Source organism: Pseudochaenichthys georgianus, chromosome 8 (assembly GCF_902827115.2).
Source record: "Pseudochaenichthys georgianus chromosome 8, fPseGeo1.2, whole genome shotgun sequence".
In the NCBI taxonomy this organism is placed as follows: domain Eukaryota; kingdom Metazoa; phylum Chordata; class Actinopteri; order Perciformes; family Channichthyidae; genus Pseudochaenichthys; species Pseudochaenichthys georgianus.
Genome location: NC_047510.2, coordinates 9,181,464 through 9,199,850, shown reverse-complemented (window position 1 = coordinate 9,199,850; position 18,387 = coordinate 9,181,464). Strand labels below are relative to the sequence as shown.

Genomic DNA, 18,387 nt, shown 5'->3' with positions numbered 1-18,387 from the left:
AGACCCACATAAAAGAATCCCTGATTGAAAGACAAAATATAGACCAACTAGATACTAGAGAGAGAATGTGGGGCAAATATCCTTGATGCTAATCAACGGGACAATTACAAGGCGAGGTGCATTCAAGAGCCTTCCCACAGCGCTCTTAAGAGCTGTATTACCTCCCCATGTGATTGTTTTGTGCTGTTGGCGTGGAAAGCCGCCTCTGAGCTCCAGATCTATTTGCTTCATTCATTATTTCATTGTTCTGAGGAAATATGGTCTCATTATTCTTCAGCCAATGTCGACCCCGCCGTTACCTGTCAGCGCTTTTTGCTGAGGCCAGCTTTGCACACTCAGAGCTGTTAAACACTAATGGACAATCGCTCTTCCCTTTGTGCTCAACATGCCATCTGATGTGCCATTTTGACTGACAGAGGAACGGAGGGCCAATTTGCAAAGGCTGACTTCCAGAGCATCCAGTGTGGAAAGACATTCATCAAAACCTCCATGCCCTTTTTCTTGCCTCCTTGTCATATTATCTGTACAGCGCTGTCAGAGGCACCGTGGAGTTGATCACACTTTATTTCTGAGGCCTGCGTGAGAAGATCACATGGCTGCGGTAAAGTATAGTTGGGCAATTAATGTCCACTTCCTCTTCTGTCTGGGGCTGTGAAATTAGCAGTGCGAGATAAAGTACAACTAAAGTCCAGAAGTAAAAGGATAAATCAGCCAGGAATCAGGATGACTTTTTAAACCATCTGTTTAATATAAAAAACGCTGTGATATAATAACTTTTAATGACCAATTGAAGTCGCTATAATCGTTCCTATGTCTGCAGTATTTGAGTCACAGTGGTATATTGGCTACAGAAGGACTTAAACAATCGTTCACAACTGTTTTGGGGAAAATAAGTAACCCTTAATACAAAATATGTCAACTTTGAACTCCTTATCAAAGTCGACACATTTATATTAGCTATCATACTTCAAACTAGAAAAGAGGTTTTATTAGAATGATGACTAACAATAAAAGATTCATAGTTATTGAGTATAATGTTTCACTAATGTATTCATCTTTTATGTATGATTGATAGTTGTCGTCATAGCTATTGGCAAGATTGCAGTTGTCAACTTCATTGTCGTTGGCATTGTCATCGCAGTCTCAGGGTAAGTGCTAAAGTGTCCAATTATAGGTGTTCCTTTTATACCTAATTCCCTTTGGATGACACATCCCCTCATCATCTCATCTGGGTGAGCTTTCTTTGTTGGTTGTATTTGTGCTCGTCAAACATAGTATAACTATCTACCAGTCAACATGCTTTCGGACATTTTGAACTCATGTGGTACAGCCTTGCGATTTAGTGATAGTACTAAAGCTTTTTAAAAAAAGAAGATATCTAAATTATAATAAGTGTCTTTTCCTGAAATAACCCACAAGGTAAAATATGTCTTTGGGAATGGTGTAGTCATATAAAACATGAAGTATTGGGTTTTAATATTTCCCTCTGTGAAGACATCATGAGGCTTGAACAAGGAGGAGAAACAAGATAAAACTGAATATATATATGTATATATGAAACTTTGAGACAGTCTGGAATTGGGGAAAAGATGGTTTTAAAAACTGTAAAGCTACTGAAGGGGAACATATATTCTGCAGAATATGTTCGGGTGTGAAGTACTGAGAGAACTCCTTATCTTTAAGACAATCACATGCAACCTGCCTCCAAAGCAAGCTCTGCCGCTGCCATCAGATTTCACTGTTGCAATGTTGGGTTATGTCTTGAGCTAGTTCTAGAGGCTACTTTTTTCTGTTTCCACTAAGGAAAAGTTAAGTTATATTACATAAATAGGCTTTTCATACTATCAGTAACTTCGATAAGGTCGGTGTTGCAGACAACAATACATATAATTACATTGTGCCAAGGGAGCTACATCAAACCTCCGCGCCATAAAAAGAAATAACAGCAGACCTTGGTCAAACAGCACTCAGGCCGGCTAAGACAAATACATCTGGGCAGTGGTTTGAGTCTGCAAACCAGATGGATGAGCTTTGACACGTCGGGTAATAACTGAGTGAATGAGGACAGGGGAGCTGAAGCAATGACAGCAAAGTATTTGAAAGTCAATTTGACATGGTTTCCTTTTTCATTGTCAAATTACCTGCCTGGTATTTTTAATGTTCTCATTTACACCATCTGGTACAACCAGATTTACCGGGTTCAAACTCATTTGTGAATACTATTAAACCTCTTTCAATATGAAAAATAACTATACCTCTCTTTCAATCCAAAGGTTCTCCTTTTAAATGCCCTTGTGAGCTTCAAATTAAGGAACAAACATACAAATGATTTGAATGTTGAGGTCGGATTAAACAAGAGGACGTGTTCAATGTACATTTATTTTGTACAGATAACCTGAGTTCTTCAATTAAACCCACGATTTGTGAATAACTTTGGAGACTCAAGTGACGTTTAAGATTAAAGTTTAGAGTTCTAGATATGGTGAAAATCTTAGAAAGAACTCGCAGGATGAAAACAAATCCTGTAAAAAGGTTGTACATTTTATACAAAATGTTCTGAGACTAGAACATCATAAAGTTACTTAAAGGTGGGGTAATTTATTTCAGAAACACTTTGTGTTATATTCCATGGAATGCTCTTAACATCCCGATAGCAATGAATATCTTAAGTGCTTTGACAGCAAATCCATAAAAAATGTCATCTGTGGAAGCCGACCAATCATTTGAGCCGGCCCGGCTAAAGTAACTGGATGGCCTACCTGCCTGTCAGCCTTCCATCTGTGCACAAACTTATCTCGTGCCCTCATTGGTCATGTGCGCGTTCTCCGAAATTACATACCCCACTTTTAAATAATAATAATAATAATAATAATATAATAAAGTACAATTTCAAACTCAAGGTTATACATCTTAGACCAAAAACAGAGAATCAAGAGATTATGGGAACAACCTTTAATTGCAAAATAAATTACTCTGACCTTTAAATCAGACTTTTCAGAATAACTTTATTTTGATTGGATCCTTAAATATGTGACTGATTTCCAAAACCATGAAAAAAAGATCAGCACTCATATCAGCACTTCTCCACTATTGCTCTTCATATACAGTAGTAACTGTTTTCTTTGAATGTCACAAAGAAAAACAAAATGTGCACCATTACATTTTAAGCAACCACATCCCTTGCAGCGCTCCCTCTGCACTGCATGGCATTTGATTTATAGTTCTAAAAGTCAACCAATTTAAACATTTGCCCACACATACACACACGCACCGAGAACGTGATTGGTGACTTGTGAGTGGATGCAGCTTGTGTGCGCACTGATGCGTGAATGTAGACCAACAGCAGCGCCTCGCCTCTTACAGACAACTTCTATTACACTGTTATCTTTCTGCTTTTTACCGCGAGTTATCGAGGGAAGCAGCACAAGACCAAAGCATGGTGGGGGGAGAGATGCCGATTGATAATTAACTGAGGTATCTGAATCTGTGACGTGCGTGGAGGGTAGAGGGCGACGATGGGAGAGAGAGAGAGAGAGAGAGAGAGAGAGAGAGAGAGAGAGAGAGAGAGAGAGAGAGAGAGAGAGAGAGAGAGAGAGAGAGAGAGAGAGAGAGAGAGAGAGAGAGAGATAGAGAGAGAGAGAGAGAGAGAGAGAGAGAGTAAGTCGTCTTCATATTCTCTCTTTTTTATTTGAGTATTTAATGTGTTATCTTTTAAGAAATTAAATAGAAGTTAATGCTCCGTTTCCACACTGGAAGTCGGATAAAAGAAAGTTGATGCGTAAAATAACCAGGAACCCTGACTGTGTCTATCACTTACTTAAACAACCTGTTTTATGTTTAAAGTCTAAATAAACTTGAAAATTATTTACTTGTTGACGCTGAAGCGCATCCAAAAAGCCACATGGAAACTCGGACGCTCTCCGAGGTGCTGAGTGTGCTTAGCTCTACAATGAGTCCAGTTTGTGGCAATTACGGATCCAAATTCGTATTTTTTTATAATGCCAGCTTGCTAAAAAAGTTCCTCATGGATACTTTACCTATCATATAGTCCTATTTGATCAACTAAATCCCTCTGTACATGCTTTTCTTCTCCACAGGGTAACTACGACCCTCGATACTCAAGCTCAACAGCTCATGGTGAAGATTTCTCAGAGGACATTGCGTCTTCATCGCGTCTCTGCAGCCCCTATTTGAAGAGAACATTTGGCAATAGCGAACTTTTATTTAAGAAAACAGATTTACACTGGATGACAAAGTCAGAAGATGCTTTGTGTGTCTAAAGAGCGCAAATTATACCACATCAAAGCATATAAAAGCGTCAGTGACAGCTTGGCACATACAGGAGTACCTGCGATGAAGAAGCCCGCAGGAAGCTCCACGCGGTAAGAAGTGGAAGAGTGATACTGAGAGCAGACAGAAGTGCGTGGAGGCCAAAGAACAGACACCAGCGAGTCCTCAAATGATGGGGATAAAACACCTTCTGCTTCTTTTGATTTACTTAGACCCGCTGAATGTCCTGTGCACCGCCACCAACAACAAAAGAAGCAAAACCCCGACAAATAGGAAGCCAAAGGTGAAGGACCTGAACGGCAGCACCACCGCGGTCCCGCTGGCCGCGGCCGTCCCGGGGAAGATCACCCAGGTCCAGGCTCCCACGGTGCAGCACGACACCTGCCTGGGCTACTACGACGTGAGCGGGCAGTTAGACAAAGAGTTCAGCTGCAACAACACCGACCACCGCTTCTGTTGCGGCAGCTGCTTCTTACGCTTCTGCTGCGCGGACCGGGGGAAGCGGCTGGAGCAGAAAATCTGCACCAACATCAACACCCCGGACTGGATCAAAACCCAGCCCCCCTCCCCGGCGCCAACAGGTGATACCTACGACCCGGAGCTAGACCAGACCAACACCACGGTGTACATCACCTGCGGGGTCGTAGCGCTCATCATTGCGATTGGGATAACTGCTAAAGTTGCCTATGATAAAGCCACCAAGCCCCCTCAGGAAATGAACGTGCACAGGTAATAATTTGCAATATTTATTGATTTTTGGAAAAAGCTGAAAAAAACCTTATAGAATGTCTATACAGAGCATGATGTCACGACATAAAGGTAACCTACTTGTAATTATTTTTACAATAAAACAAAATGCTATTATCTGAGAAAAATACTGTCACACAATAGTGTATTTATATATATATATATATATACTGTTCAGCACTCATTTGACCAGTGAGTTGATCCCATTTTTCTCTGAGTGTAAAAACAATAGCCATAAAGTAGAGATTCATCCTCAACTGCAGCCTAAATAACTTACAGCCTCAATATCATGGGTTCATTGAAGCTCATGACCTTTAACACATACCATTACTCTGCTCCCCAGAGCCTACCCATCAAAAATGTCAAGATATCTTTCCATGATACACAACCCACTCTGTGTCAATCCCAGGAGGGAGAGCGGGGGCTATTCTGTGTCCGTTCAACCCTAGAGGGATAGAGTAAATGCCACTGAAAGCCATATGAGTGAGCACATTCATCCTGATGGGAGTGGTCTCTTCTGTCTATATATCTAAATCCTCAAGGCACCAGTAGTGGTCAGTGAATTGCTTGATAAGCGTTAAAGCAACATAAAAACCCATCTTGTGGCCATTTCAGGCACCAGCTGAACATATTGCTACATAATGATGTAGAGAGCAGACTCCAGGCAACATATCTCCACCACCATCAGAACACAAAATGGTTGTTTAATGTTGGCAATTATATGCGTTATCTGCACTTGTGTCCTGAAACAAAACACCCGGGAGAGCCTTGTGAGTTAAGATTGGATTGTTTCTCTATAGATTTATGCTGCAACTTCATTGCTTGCCAAAGAAACATCAAATCACTGCTCTTCGAAGCTGTTGATAAGCTTCATGGAAGAATAAAGGATTTCATGACACTACAAATGATGCCAGGAGATGTCATGAGTTATTGCTGCATGCAGACAGTTATTGTAAAACTTGGTATGAAATCCAAAGTAATTTCTTAAAAACTGTGTGGGCTTGGTTTGATTGACAGAAGGCTTACTGTACAATAAGCAAGCAACCGCCTAACTGTACATTTTTTGATCTAAATGGTGCAGAATCTGATCGGTGTGCATAACTTTCCCATTTTAGCCACGCCCACTTCAAACCAGAGAAAAAAGCGCAAAAAAATAAAATATTTTTGAGGCTTTAAAGGTGGATGAATATTGTCATTGAGCTATATCAAATACTTGTAATTGTTTCCACTAAAACCATTTGCTGGTTCCCAAATATGAGTATGTTATGCTTTTAATGTATCTTTTACAATAGCCGAAATGTATTAGGTCGACCAAAGTAATTCAAAGATGGCCAGCTTTCTTGTATCTTTTACAACAAATGCCAGTACCTTTTCTGGCATTGAGTTGTGTGTATGTGTAGAAAAGCCTATGGCATGGTTTGTGTTTGGTTTATACCATTATTTGTGTGGGCTTATACATTTTCAGGGTGGCTCACATGTTTTCATCCTGTTGCCTTTGGTGTCTTCGTGCAGTTTAAAGACATGCACTGCTTCTCTATGCTGTACAACACTGGACCTTAACTGCCCAGGCTGTCTTGTGTGTGATGCACGCTGGGATACGATCCACCCACACCAAAGCAGACATTGGAAATATTTAAAAGATATAAATGGGTTTTAGATTTTGATTATGTCTGACTCCAATTTGCCACCCGCTGGTAAAGGACAAAATCACAGTCACTTAGTCATTGCCCTTATCAAAGAGTCACTTGAGTCACCTGCCATTAGCCAGACGGTATTCTTGGCCAGAGGAGGACGTCTTGCGTAGATTTAAGGATATAAAGATAATTGAGCATAATACCGCGGTCATTATTTTGACACCTGCTGCTTTGAAAAAATGTCTAGAAGGATTACTCAGCTTTCTGAGAAACAAAATCACACGGTCCTGATGATAAGAAAGGAAAGCTGTCCAAATTCTAACCTAACACAAAGGAGCTCCTTTAGTAAATCACACATAAATTCAAGCTCCAGTGATCGCTCCGAGTGTCTTTTCAGAAGTTGGCACGGTCAACTTTTAATATCCTTATGGAAGCACGAGACTTTATAATACAGTATTTCATTTGAAACAATAAAACAGAACGACAAAGCTCATGATGCAGAGCTTTTTCCAATTCTGCTCTGAAGAGATGGTGAAGTTTATGACTTCTTACTGAGCTACAATCCTTGCAGGGCATACTTTCAAGCGGATCTGCTTATGATCCCGCTTCACGACGAGAAGAAGCCATAAGGGTTTGGAGAGAGGTTGTTTAAATGAGAAGGCATCTTGCTGAGTGTTCAATAGTGTTTATTATTTTTCCTTTTTATGATTATGTTTATATCGCCTACCGTTTGGCACATAGAGCTGTCGTAATGATTTCTGCTGGAAGAGACATTCATGCTGACAGCCGTGACCAAGAAGAAGTAGTGGAACATGGGATTTGCTTTCTACTTGGCAAGGGTCTGCTCCTAAAAGTGGTTGCTTCGCCATTGTAATTTAGACTCTTACCTCTGCGTCTGAGTGAGGACTGTGAGCAGAATACTGAGCTGTTGGCAGACCTTTGCGATTTCGGTCTGTGACCTTCAACGAGAACAAGAAATGCAGAGTGAGAGCTAAAACCAGTGGTTTGAACAAGCTCTATTGATCACTCTCCACATATGCAATGTATATGCTAGGTGGTGTGAATAATGCTTTGTTCTCTGATCGCAGGACTGAAAAACTGAGATAAAAGGCAAGACGAAAATGACTGAAAGTTCATTGCATAAGCGCAACAAAGCCCAAAGATTGTATTAGTACATTATGCTTTAATACCCGCTGATGTAAGCTTACATTGGTAGTACACCGGTATCACCAAAGGATAGATGTTAGAGCATCGATGTCTCCCATTTCATTAAATAATCTTTCCACAAAGTAAAGATAGGTTTTATTTTTCTCATCTTTTCATTAGATTGAAGAATAGGTTGGCCTTATCTTAAAAGGTTGGAAGTACATTGTTTTGGTCAATAAATCCCAAAAAAGGAACAAAACCAACAACGTCTGAGTCCATTTCTGTCTGTGATTTCCCAACCCACAGTACCAAGCCACAGTACCAACCCACAGTACCAAGCCACAGTACCAACCCACAGTACCAAGCCACAGTACCAACCCACAGTACCAAGCCACAGTACCAACCCACAGTACCAAGCCATGGTCCCAACTCAGACATGAGGAATAAACCCGAGCAAACGTTTCATCAACATAGAATTCATTCATTCATTTCGAATTGCTTGGCACCGTCATGTAAGCGGATGTTAATCAAATAGGATGAGAGAGTGAATTTGTTTGGGGACTATTTTCAGCGGCTAATTAATCCACATTGGGCGCTTTTGAAACAATTGAATTGGCCATTATGCTGTATTATGTGTATTAGTGTTGACCCCAAAAATACAGTAGTGATCAGGATTATAAAGTTGTTTGTACTTATTTGGTTTCATTACTCGGCCAAATGAGGTGGTCCGGTTTCTGCAAACAACTGTAGCTCTTGCTGCACACGACGGAGCAGCCAACTGGGACGATGCTAAATCAGGTCGCCCCTGTCTGCGGAAAAGAAACGGCTAAAGTGAGCTCATCCTGGAAGGAAAATGCTATTTATGTACTGCATATCTCTCAAAGTCACAGAGTTAAGGAAAACTAGAATGTGTGGTTGCTTTAGGTTGACTTTGACACAGTTACATTCTCCTTTCATTTCCTTTAAGAAAACTCAGAAACTCTATCACACAGGCTGACTCTGTGCCTTCAAAAGTTGTAATTGGGATTGGTAAAATATTGCTTTTGCTGTATTTGCTGGCCCCAAAGAAGAGACACTGACTTGACTCCCAATACATGTGCCCTGAGCGCGAGTCCGGCTCACATAATGGGACTCTCCTGTACCGTGTGTACCGCACTATTGAACATTTAACTCTCTTGTGACTCTGGTTATAATTAAGATGTTCTCTAAGCCTTTCTTCATTCCTCTATGATTCAAATTGGATCCGTAGCTAAATAAATTAGGAAGACCTTTAGGGGAACATGATGAAAAAAGTGTAAGGTAAATGGGAAAGGGAAACATTCCAGTGTACAAAGATTTTTTTTAAATTATAATTAAACATTTTATATTTGTTTGATTGCTTTCCAGAGCCCTGGCAGACATTCTGAGGCAACAAGGACCAGTTCCAATATCTCAGTATGAACACGAGAACATTGCAGCGATGGACGGCTCACCTAAAGACGAGACGCCGGTCAGAACCTCGAAGAATCACTACACACCTGTTCACGCCAAGGCACCGAACCACGGTAGGTGACACTGCTCAGGTCTTATACAGATGTTTTAAAGGCCAAGTGACCTGTCTTGTATGTGGCTTTTACTGCATTCCCATAAAAAAAGGAATCCAACTTTATTTTGTGCGATAATAAAGCCCCCCTTCGCTTTGATTGACATCCATGGATGTAGCTGGACGGGCTGTGAATCTTAAGCTTTTCCTCTCAATCTTTTTTTAAAAGGAAACCCATAAGGAAGTACTAGGATAATTAAAGGCAAGGCTATGGCTACATTCTCATCTCCTATAAGCCTACTCAGCACTGGCTCAAAATTGAGATGTAATTTTCTGCGGGAGACGCAAGCTTTTGTGCAATGCTAATTCTGTCCTGCGACGATGTTCCTCTTATGTTATCCGGTCGGGCTCCAGATCTCTTCTCTAGGCATCAAGTCGTTTGCTAAGTGCCCTAGTATGGTGTCCCAGATTCAACAGTGTTGTGTTTCACTCTTGTGTCACCCGGCCTGCCTCCACCCTCCTCTCCACCACCACCACCATGGAGGGAATGTGTCAGTGGAGAGCTACAGACTGTACTGAACTGCAGGATGTGAGACAATTTCCTCACTTTTCTGCAGCCGAGTGACTTTTAAAACATTTGTAATCAAGCTGCCCAATCAAGTAGATCACCTCATTCTTGGTCAACGATCTGTTTTTTTAACATTGCCCAGGTTCAAAATGTCAAATGAGAAATGGGAGGAATTATTTTGAGATGTTGGGAAGTTTCTTTAAAACCTCTTATATCCAACCGTTATTGATGGTGAATGTAGGCAATTTAAGCGATGCGTTTTTTAGTGCACGCTGTATGGGCCGTGAAAGCTGTGCTCCGTTGCTCCTCCTGGTGGTAATGTATTGTTTTTATTGCACATTAGTTTTTGTAAGCCTGGACCATAATGCAAATGATGAACTAAAGTGATGGGGACCTCATAACATGTTGTATTACTTGTTGTTAAAGGCCCGTCTTTGAGACTGCTTGGTCCTCGAGGTATAACATCGAAATGACTCTATTTTGAGAGCATATGCTATAATACTAGATCAAGTTACCAGAAACTCGGGTTGTGGTGGGAGGCTTTGTGGGTGTCAATGAAGACCCACAGCGCATCGCTCCCCCCCAACACATAAAAGAAGGACGATGTCAGCTTACTGCCCAAAGTGACTGGCAGCCAATTTAATGGAAAGGCATTTGAAGAAACATCATACGGAAATGTTCAGCAACCAAATGTAAATAGCCAATACCAAATAGCATGTTACCAGTTTGCAATCACACCCCCTCCAAATCATCCACATAAGCATCTAGAAAATACATTGTAATGAGCTGTAATGTGTCGCCTAGACTTTTATTATTACATCTCTGAGAGCATATGGGGTTTCAGGAAAGGAACAGGCTATTTTATTCAAAGTGCATGGCCTTTTAGATTTGTGTAAACAGCGCTTTTGCCTGGTTCTCATTTCTGTGTAGTCACATTTGTAACTTCAGTGTAGAGAATAAGCAAACACCGTCACCCTGTGTGATTCACAAAGCCACACATCATTGTTTTGGATATAGCGCCCACAGAAAAGATGTCTTAATTGTCCAATCTTTGTCATGTCAGCGTGCTATTGTTTGCTGCATGCACAGTAGGATGTCACATTGCAGGGGTGAACGCTTTTGAACAGAGAACCCTTCAGAAAGGAAGGGATGGAGGCACTACAGGGAGGACGTGAGTCAGATGTTGTGACCAATTCCTGACTGTGATGTTCATTTAATAATGGAGATGACAGTTTCTTTCAGTGGGGAAATGGTTAAAGCATTCAAAAGACAATGTATGGGTATTAAATAACCATTGTTTTGGCTTCTCTTAGTAGATGTCAGTGTTGCTACTAAAATGTTCTTACATTTTGTCCATCTTTCACTTTGAATGCCCATTCAGTTTAAACTCTATTTTAAAACTAAGGTTGGAATCAAGGTAAGGTTAAGGTTATGGGTGAGCAGTAGTGGCACAAGTTCAGAAAGATGCAGATGCGTTACTTGAGTAAAAGTACTAATACTACATTGTAAACATACTCAATTTCCAGCGAATTACTGCATCGAGAATGGTACTTAAGTATTAAGTATGATTAGGATAATGTACTTAGGAGTAAAAGTACTCATTGCAGACAAAACTAAAATAATATTTAAATATTTGAAAAAAAAAAGCAGCAAATCTTCACATTTAAGAAGCTGGAAACTTTTCAACCAACAATTACTCCAATTCATTTTCTGTTAACCCACTCGTGGTGTTAATGTCTGATATAAAATGGTGGATGGTTAATCCATATCAAATAATCATATTTTCCCTTTACCCTTAGTATTGTGTGTTAAAATCTGGATTAATAAAGATACTACTAAATAATTATAGTTATTTTGCATAAAGTATTCTTAAATGAAAATACTCTGGTAAAGTATAAGTACCTTAAATGTGTACTTAAGTACAGTACTTGAGTGAGTGTACTTTCTTCAACTGGTGGTAAGTGAAGAATGATGACAACATGTCTTCTAGTCGAAGCAGAAGACTAACCCCCAGCCCTTAGCCATTGTCAGAGCAGGGAGTTACAATATGCAGAGGATGTCTCTTTTTTCAAAGTAAGTACATTTAAAAAGCAAAATAGATGAATAGCACAATGTAGACGTTTCTGTTAAACAGCTTCTACTTTATTATGCAGTACCAATATTTTCGTTTTTTTGTTTTCAGCAACATAAATGAAGCACAGCTGGCCACAACAACAACAACAAAAGTGTGGCACTTTGTAATTTAAGGCTCGAGGTGAATTTACCGTCAGTATTTTCTTTGCCCTCAAGGTTTTCATTAAATAGAAAGGTTTGGTAATAAAGGGATTAAATATATATTTAATAAATGTGTTCCCAATCAATATGTCATGTTTAAACCCTTTTGTGAAAGGTGCAGTTCACCTCGCTGGGTGGCCTTCATGAGGGGAGCCGGCGGCTACATTGATTCCTTGGTTTGAAAACACCTCTTGGGTCACACCAACAGATCCCATTTACTGTAATAGAAGAAACATGATAGATTTGAATAGATTTTTTAACATAGCAGAATAAAGCAAAATAAAATATGTTGGTTCTGTCACAAGCTCACTTAATTGATGGTGTCCTATATAGTTAGTATCCTTTGTATTACTGAAAACTGAAGTGCTCCAGATTTAGCCAAAATGCTATTTTGTAACTGTAGTCCCTGCACAGTTCTCGAGTCACCCTAAAAACAAATTATTTAAAATAACAAGTCAATAAATTGATTATAAACCTGCAACATAGAGGTTCACACAACTGCAAAAAAGGAGTCTCTAGGGGGGAGAGAAACTCCCTCTTCAATGGAATTATGGGATTTTAGATTTTGTATGCTATTTACATGCACAGAAATATAACACATAACAAAACAATAAAGATAAACCTTTTTATGTTTAATACACAAACACGTTCACATAAACTCCTTCCCTGCATGACCTTTGAGCAGATGTATCTCTTAACTGTTTACTTTCCCTAAAGGCCAATTAGAATATTACTTCATAAATTTAACTTTTATCCAGAGATTTGCGTTTTATCTCCCTTCGCCCTCCTAATGTGTGATGAAAAACTTTAATAGCGTGATTATGCACTATAAGAAAATGTGGGATATTCTTTCATTTTGAAGTGTGGATAATGCGATTTGGAGGAACATTTGCAGAGATAATAAGGGGGCAATAGGTTTATGTACGGCGGTGTAGGATCCATTTATATCACAATCAGTGTCTGCAGCTAGTCCCCGGAGTTGGGGACTGGCTTCAGTAGAAGCTGCTGGGAGTCCCAGCAGCTTCTACTGAAGCCTTCCGAGTAAATCGCCAGAATGCCGACACCTCCTCATCTCCACCGCTCCCATGTTTTATTTTGTGTTGCCATAAGTTAGTCTCTCTGCGTTTCTGCGCTGGGCTAATGCTAATGCTAATAATGCTAATGCGAGGATAATAAAATGACGGCTTCACAAAACTTTTTGGGAGTTTTACGGGGCGTGGTTTGCAATTCGCCCAGCCAATCAGGTATATAGCTCTTTTCTCAAAAAAGAGCCGCTCGAAAGTCCCTGCTCTCTAGCAGGGACTTTCGAGGGGGTAAAAAGGTTCGCATGAACTACTTTTAGTACCGGCACTTTTTGGTGTGAACGCGATCATGAACTAAGTTCGCATGAACCTTTGTGGGAAAAGTACCGCAGTGTGAACGCGGCTTATATACTGCCCTGTACCGGTCTTCTCATGTTTCTTTCGAAGGTCCCGCATTAACCGAGTTGAGTGCGTAGTCATCCCTTGGGTTTGATGAAAAGGAACAAATGAGCTGTGGGGCTCAGGCCTGAGTGCCAAACTGGGATGTGATGAAGACCATCTCTAATGGTCCCAGGTGTTTCTTCTCATTAGAATAATTTGAAATGCTGTTCAATATCGGCTTCCCAAGGCCCACAGGTCTGAGTGATGTTATTGACTTTGAAGTGGTTCCTTTGAGAAAGAGGCATTTCACTGTTCACTAGTTAATGTAGAGAGGGGGAAACGGAGAGAAAGAGAGGAGAGGTTTGAAAGAGCAACCTTTCTTTGTTGCTGTTATCACCGACACTACATTCCTTCATTTCTTCGTAACACTTGTCCGTGATTGACAGGACAATTGAACGTTTTAGGGGTGCTAGCAGGCACCTTGTCTCCCTGCTTTGTGTTCAGACCACACTCTCAATTACCGCACTGGTTCAGAGTGGAGTGAGCAGTGATGTGGGACAAATTGCATTACGGAGTGGTCTTTTAACACAGGGGGAATTCAAAATGGTGTAGCGGCATCCTGAAAGACTTTGGGTTTAATCCTTTCTAAAACAAAGTGTATCCAACCACAATTATCTTGCCTTTGAGGAGACAAAAGCGCTGCTATTTTATTTTTCAATTATGTTTAATACTTTGCTTTCTGTGAGGAGAGGAGTGTTTGAGAAATTGCGTAATGAAAACCCTAAAACCTGCAGATTGCATCTCTTGCATCCTTAAGTGATAAATATTGACAAGAAGATCCCACAGGAGAGTCGCCCTGGTGCCATTCCAGCCCTGTTTAGTATTCTCCTCGTCGATGGCTACTCCTTTATATCATGGAAGATATGACCAGAGAATGGAGTGCAGATTCTTGTCGGTGCTGAGGCCCAGTCATTCAAGATTATCAATTGGTGACATTTCTTTGTGAATTCCTTGTGCCGAAACGATCATCATTGCTCGTGTTGCTGAAGTGAATCCATCTTTACATTGAGTTTAACAATGCGTTGCGTGGTGTTTTTTACAAATTCTGTGTGACCACTTTTCTGTTAGAAAATATCTTTAATGATACAAAGAAACTTAGGGCTCTCCAGGACTTTTTTCAATCAAATACTGTAGCCTTCATATTTTGGCCATCGGTTTTAATGACCTCAGTTTGCCTCTAACAGGGTTAATCCTAACCCTTACATATGAATGTATAGAAAGAGAACTGGATACAGCGTCAGAGACCGGTCCCCATTCCTTCCAAGGAGAGTTAGTCAGTGGCGCGTGAAGCCAAAATGGAAGCCTGACTCTCGAGAACTAAAATACCCGGGTCATCTCTTGATCTTCTGGCAATTGTCTTAAGTGGTTAATTCACCTAAAAACATGTATCCACTGATTTATAAGCATCTGTTTCCCAATGTAAGTCAATGTTAAAAAGTATTTTTCGGCCCAATGACAATTGGCTGACATGGAAGTTCTTGTACCACTGTTTTAGCTTCAACACGCAGCACTCTTCATCTTACGGCCCGTCCACACAGCGGCTTTGGAAAAAGCTTGCCGGCGGGCGTGTCTGAAACTCGACCAACAACCAATCACATGAATCTCCCGCCTCAGACACACAAGCAGCGGTTTGATTGGCTAGAGCTTGTACTGGCATATGATTTGATTGGCTGACGCTTCCACCGAAAGCTTCAGAAGCTTCAAAAGTTGAACATTGCTCAACTTTTGCAGCCTGAAACTCCAGGAAAGCTCCGCTCTGCTTCCCACAATGCAGTTCGGCGAAAAGTGACGTCACCCCATTCAAAGTGAATGGGAAGAAGCTTCCAACGCCGCTGTGTGGACGGGCCGTTACTGGCTTGAATGTTAGCCATCTGCTTGCCAGATATGGTTTACTAACTATCCAATATTATACCAAGTCTCAAACACCAGTCATATCCCAAGGACACGGATGGTTTTCTCTGTCCTCGCCACATACTGTATACCCTATGCCATCTTGCTGAAATATTCATTTTCCGCTTTTGCTCCGTCTCACCAGGACACTATGGAAAAGAAAATCTACGCAGCGGAGGCCAAGACATGCACAACTTCATCTCCTCTGGGTTTGTGACACTGGGACGTGGCCACTTGAAAGGTAATAGCTATAAACTCTCTGTGCAGCTCATCAGGTTCATGCTCTGTATTGGAACTATATCACACTGCATGGTCCCTATCGTATAAAGATACATTACAATTCCAAGCCCATCCTCAACCTCATCCTCCTCACTTCACAGTGTCCTGAAAAGCAAGTTCAGAATAACAATCATTTAACTCTCAAAGCCACTGTGTCATGCTGTCGTTCTCCCTCTGCCAAATGGATGTAGTAAAAAAACAATAACGTGACTGTGACTTTTGTTTCAGCTCAGTGGAAGTTGCACATAACAATACATAATGGCTTGAAGTGACATCTTGCAAAGTCCACACGCACACATTTATTATCTGTGATTAAATCCACACTTCCAATGGCAAAGTAACACTTCCGCCAGTGTGAACGCAGCATGGCACGGTAGTAGTGCTCTCCGCTCTTGTCTTCCTTTGGACTTTTAATGAATCCGAAGCGGCGTTGGGGTGAGAACGAGCTGTAAACAAGAGGCCTGTTGTTGTGTTTTTACAGCGCAGCACTCCATAGACGAATCGGGGCAGATGTCCTGGCAGGGCGATCTGGACATCCCCCTCTCCTACGGTAAGATCCACTGTCTGACCAACAAAAAGACTCGCAACCTGCTTTCTGCTCTCACCTGATAAGAAAATGTCACACACACCCACACACACACACACACACACACACACACACACACACACACACACACACACACACACACACACACACACACACACACACACACACACACACACACACACACACAGTCGAGTGTCCTTGACCGATTATCCCAGCGCAGTCATTGGGTTCAGACTGTGAGAGTTGTAATATGACTTTCTTTTCTGTTGGTGGTTTTATGAGCAAAACATATTTTTACCGGTGGAGTCTGACAGCAGGTTTCAATGAAAACAATGGCAGTCATATTGATTATTTATGGCTTTTATGGACGGGTCATAAACAGTTTCACAGTTCTGACGTGTGTGCAAGGTAAGTGAAAGTCTGATTTAAACGCTCAACTTGAAAGATTCTGCTGTGTTTGAGATATGTATTAGTTTATGGTAGTGTAGCAGAAATCGTAAATCACATTATGAGTTTTAGATATTGAGGTTTTTATAGGGCTGAACATATTCTTTTACATACATTTGAGGTCATGTTTCACAATATTTACACTTATCAGTTAAATGGTTGACAAAAGAGCAATTCATTTTGTCAAAAACTGAAATTATTAGGACATGTTTTTCTAAAAATTAATTAATATTTTTAATTAATCAAACTTCCCTCAGGACTCTTTATTGTTTTTGAATTGTATTTGTTCCCGTCAGGTTTGTGTAGCTTTTCCGAGTTCTATACTGTTATGACAGTTTGTTGCCCGCAAGTTACAGTTGCTGCTGTCAGTGACATAAATATCCAGAGAACGCTTCGCCCCAAAAGGGTTGTTGGAAGAAGTGGATTTTATTAAACTGATGACAGCTTTATTTTACAGTATCAGGATCTATGGCAACAATCATTGTAAGTGGAAGTTTTGCAGGGAAAGGGGTTTGCCATAAAATACTTGATGTCGTAAAAAAAAGGCGTGCACACATTTGATCCATTTTGCTTTAACTATAAACAATCTCTTCAGCATATAACTTGTAGTTAACATACGTGACTTTAACTGACCAAACAGTTCCCAGACCGCTACGTTACATTTAGTATTTGTCAACTTTGTTGCAATGCTTTAACCTCCTAAAGCATAAATGCAGTATATATGTTCACCTCACAACAGCAAAGAGGTGTTGTCTCCATTGAGTTGAAAACACTTCTTGGTTAAAACCTTGGTTATATTTAGGTGAAAATGCAATATATAAGATACATACATGCAACAGCATGCTTGCTAGTATTTCCAAATGTTTCGGAAAGTCTATTACCAGTTAAATAATGTGTGCTGCAGCACCTCTTCTCACCCTCTGATTGGTTAGCTGGTTGTGATTGGTCAACCGCTTAGAGATGTCCCCACGTACAATGTGTTGTAGCGCTAGCCAATATAAGCGTGATTGTCTAAGTTACGGAAGTAAACAAAGGAGTCAAATGGAAGTGTTTCAGGCAGGGGGGGAGGGAGAGAAACTCACTCTGGATGGAACTTTTGGATTTTAGCATTTGCAAGACAAGGCTAGTTTATTTATATAGCACATTTCGACAAAAGGCAATTCAAAGTGCTTTACAAAAATACATTAAGAGCATTAAGAAATAGTGCAGCAGAAACGTATTATACAATGGCATTTTGAAACACTCATTTAAAAGCAAAGATAATAAAACATGAATAAAAGTTACAGTGCCATTTAAGATATGAATAGTTATTTGATTAAATCAAAAGCAGTGGCAAAAAGAAAAGTCTTCAGCCTGGATTTAAAAGTAGTCAGAGTTGTAGCGGACCTGCAGGTTTCTGGGAGTTTGTTCCAGATATTTGGAGCATAATAACTGAACGCTGCTTCTCCATGTTTAGTTCTGACTCTGGGGACAGAAAGCTGACCCGTCCCTGAAGACCTGAGAGATCTGGATGGTTCATAATTTAACAGGAGGTCAGAAATATATGTTGCTTTATAAACCGGCAGCAGTATTTTGAAATC

The 18,387-nt window shown here is 40.6% G+C and overlaps 1 protein-coding gene across 4 annotated transcripts in view; it reads left to right on the top strand.

The window, feature by feature from the left end:
* Positions 1–4,102: 4,102 nt before the first annotated feature.
* The window catches only part of LOC117450585 (protein shisa-6), a 79,870-nt gene continuing 65,585 nt past the window's right edge, over positions 4,103–18,387 (top strand). For all 4 annotated transcript variants that reach the window (XM_071203967.1, XM_071203969.1, XM_071203968.1 and 1 more), the window contains exons 1-4: positions 4,103–5,019; positions 9,204–9,361; positions 15,680–15,775; positions 16,295–16,363. In XM_071203967.1, coding sequence (XP_071060068.1) covers positions 4,460–5,019; positions 9,204–9,361; positions 15,680–15,775; positions 16,295–16,363 — 883 coding nt within the window. In that variant the 5' untranslated portion in view covers positions 4,103–4,459. The remainder of the gene's footprint in view (positions 5,020–9,203; positions 9,362–15,679; positions 15,776–16,294; positions 16,364–18,387) is intronic.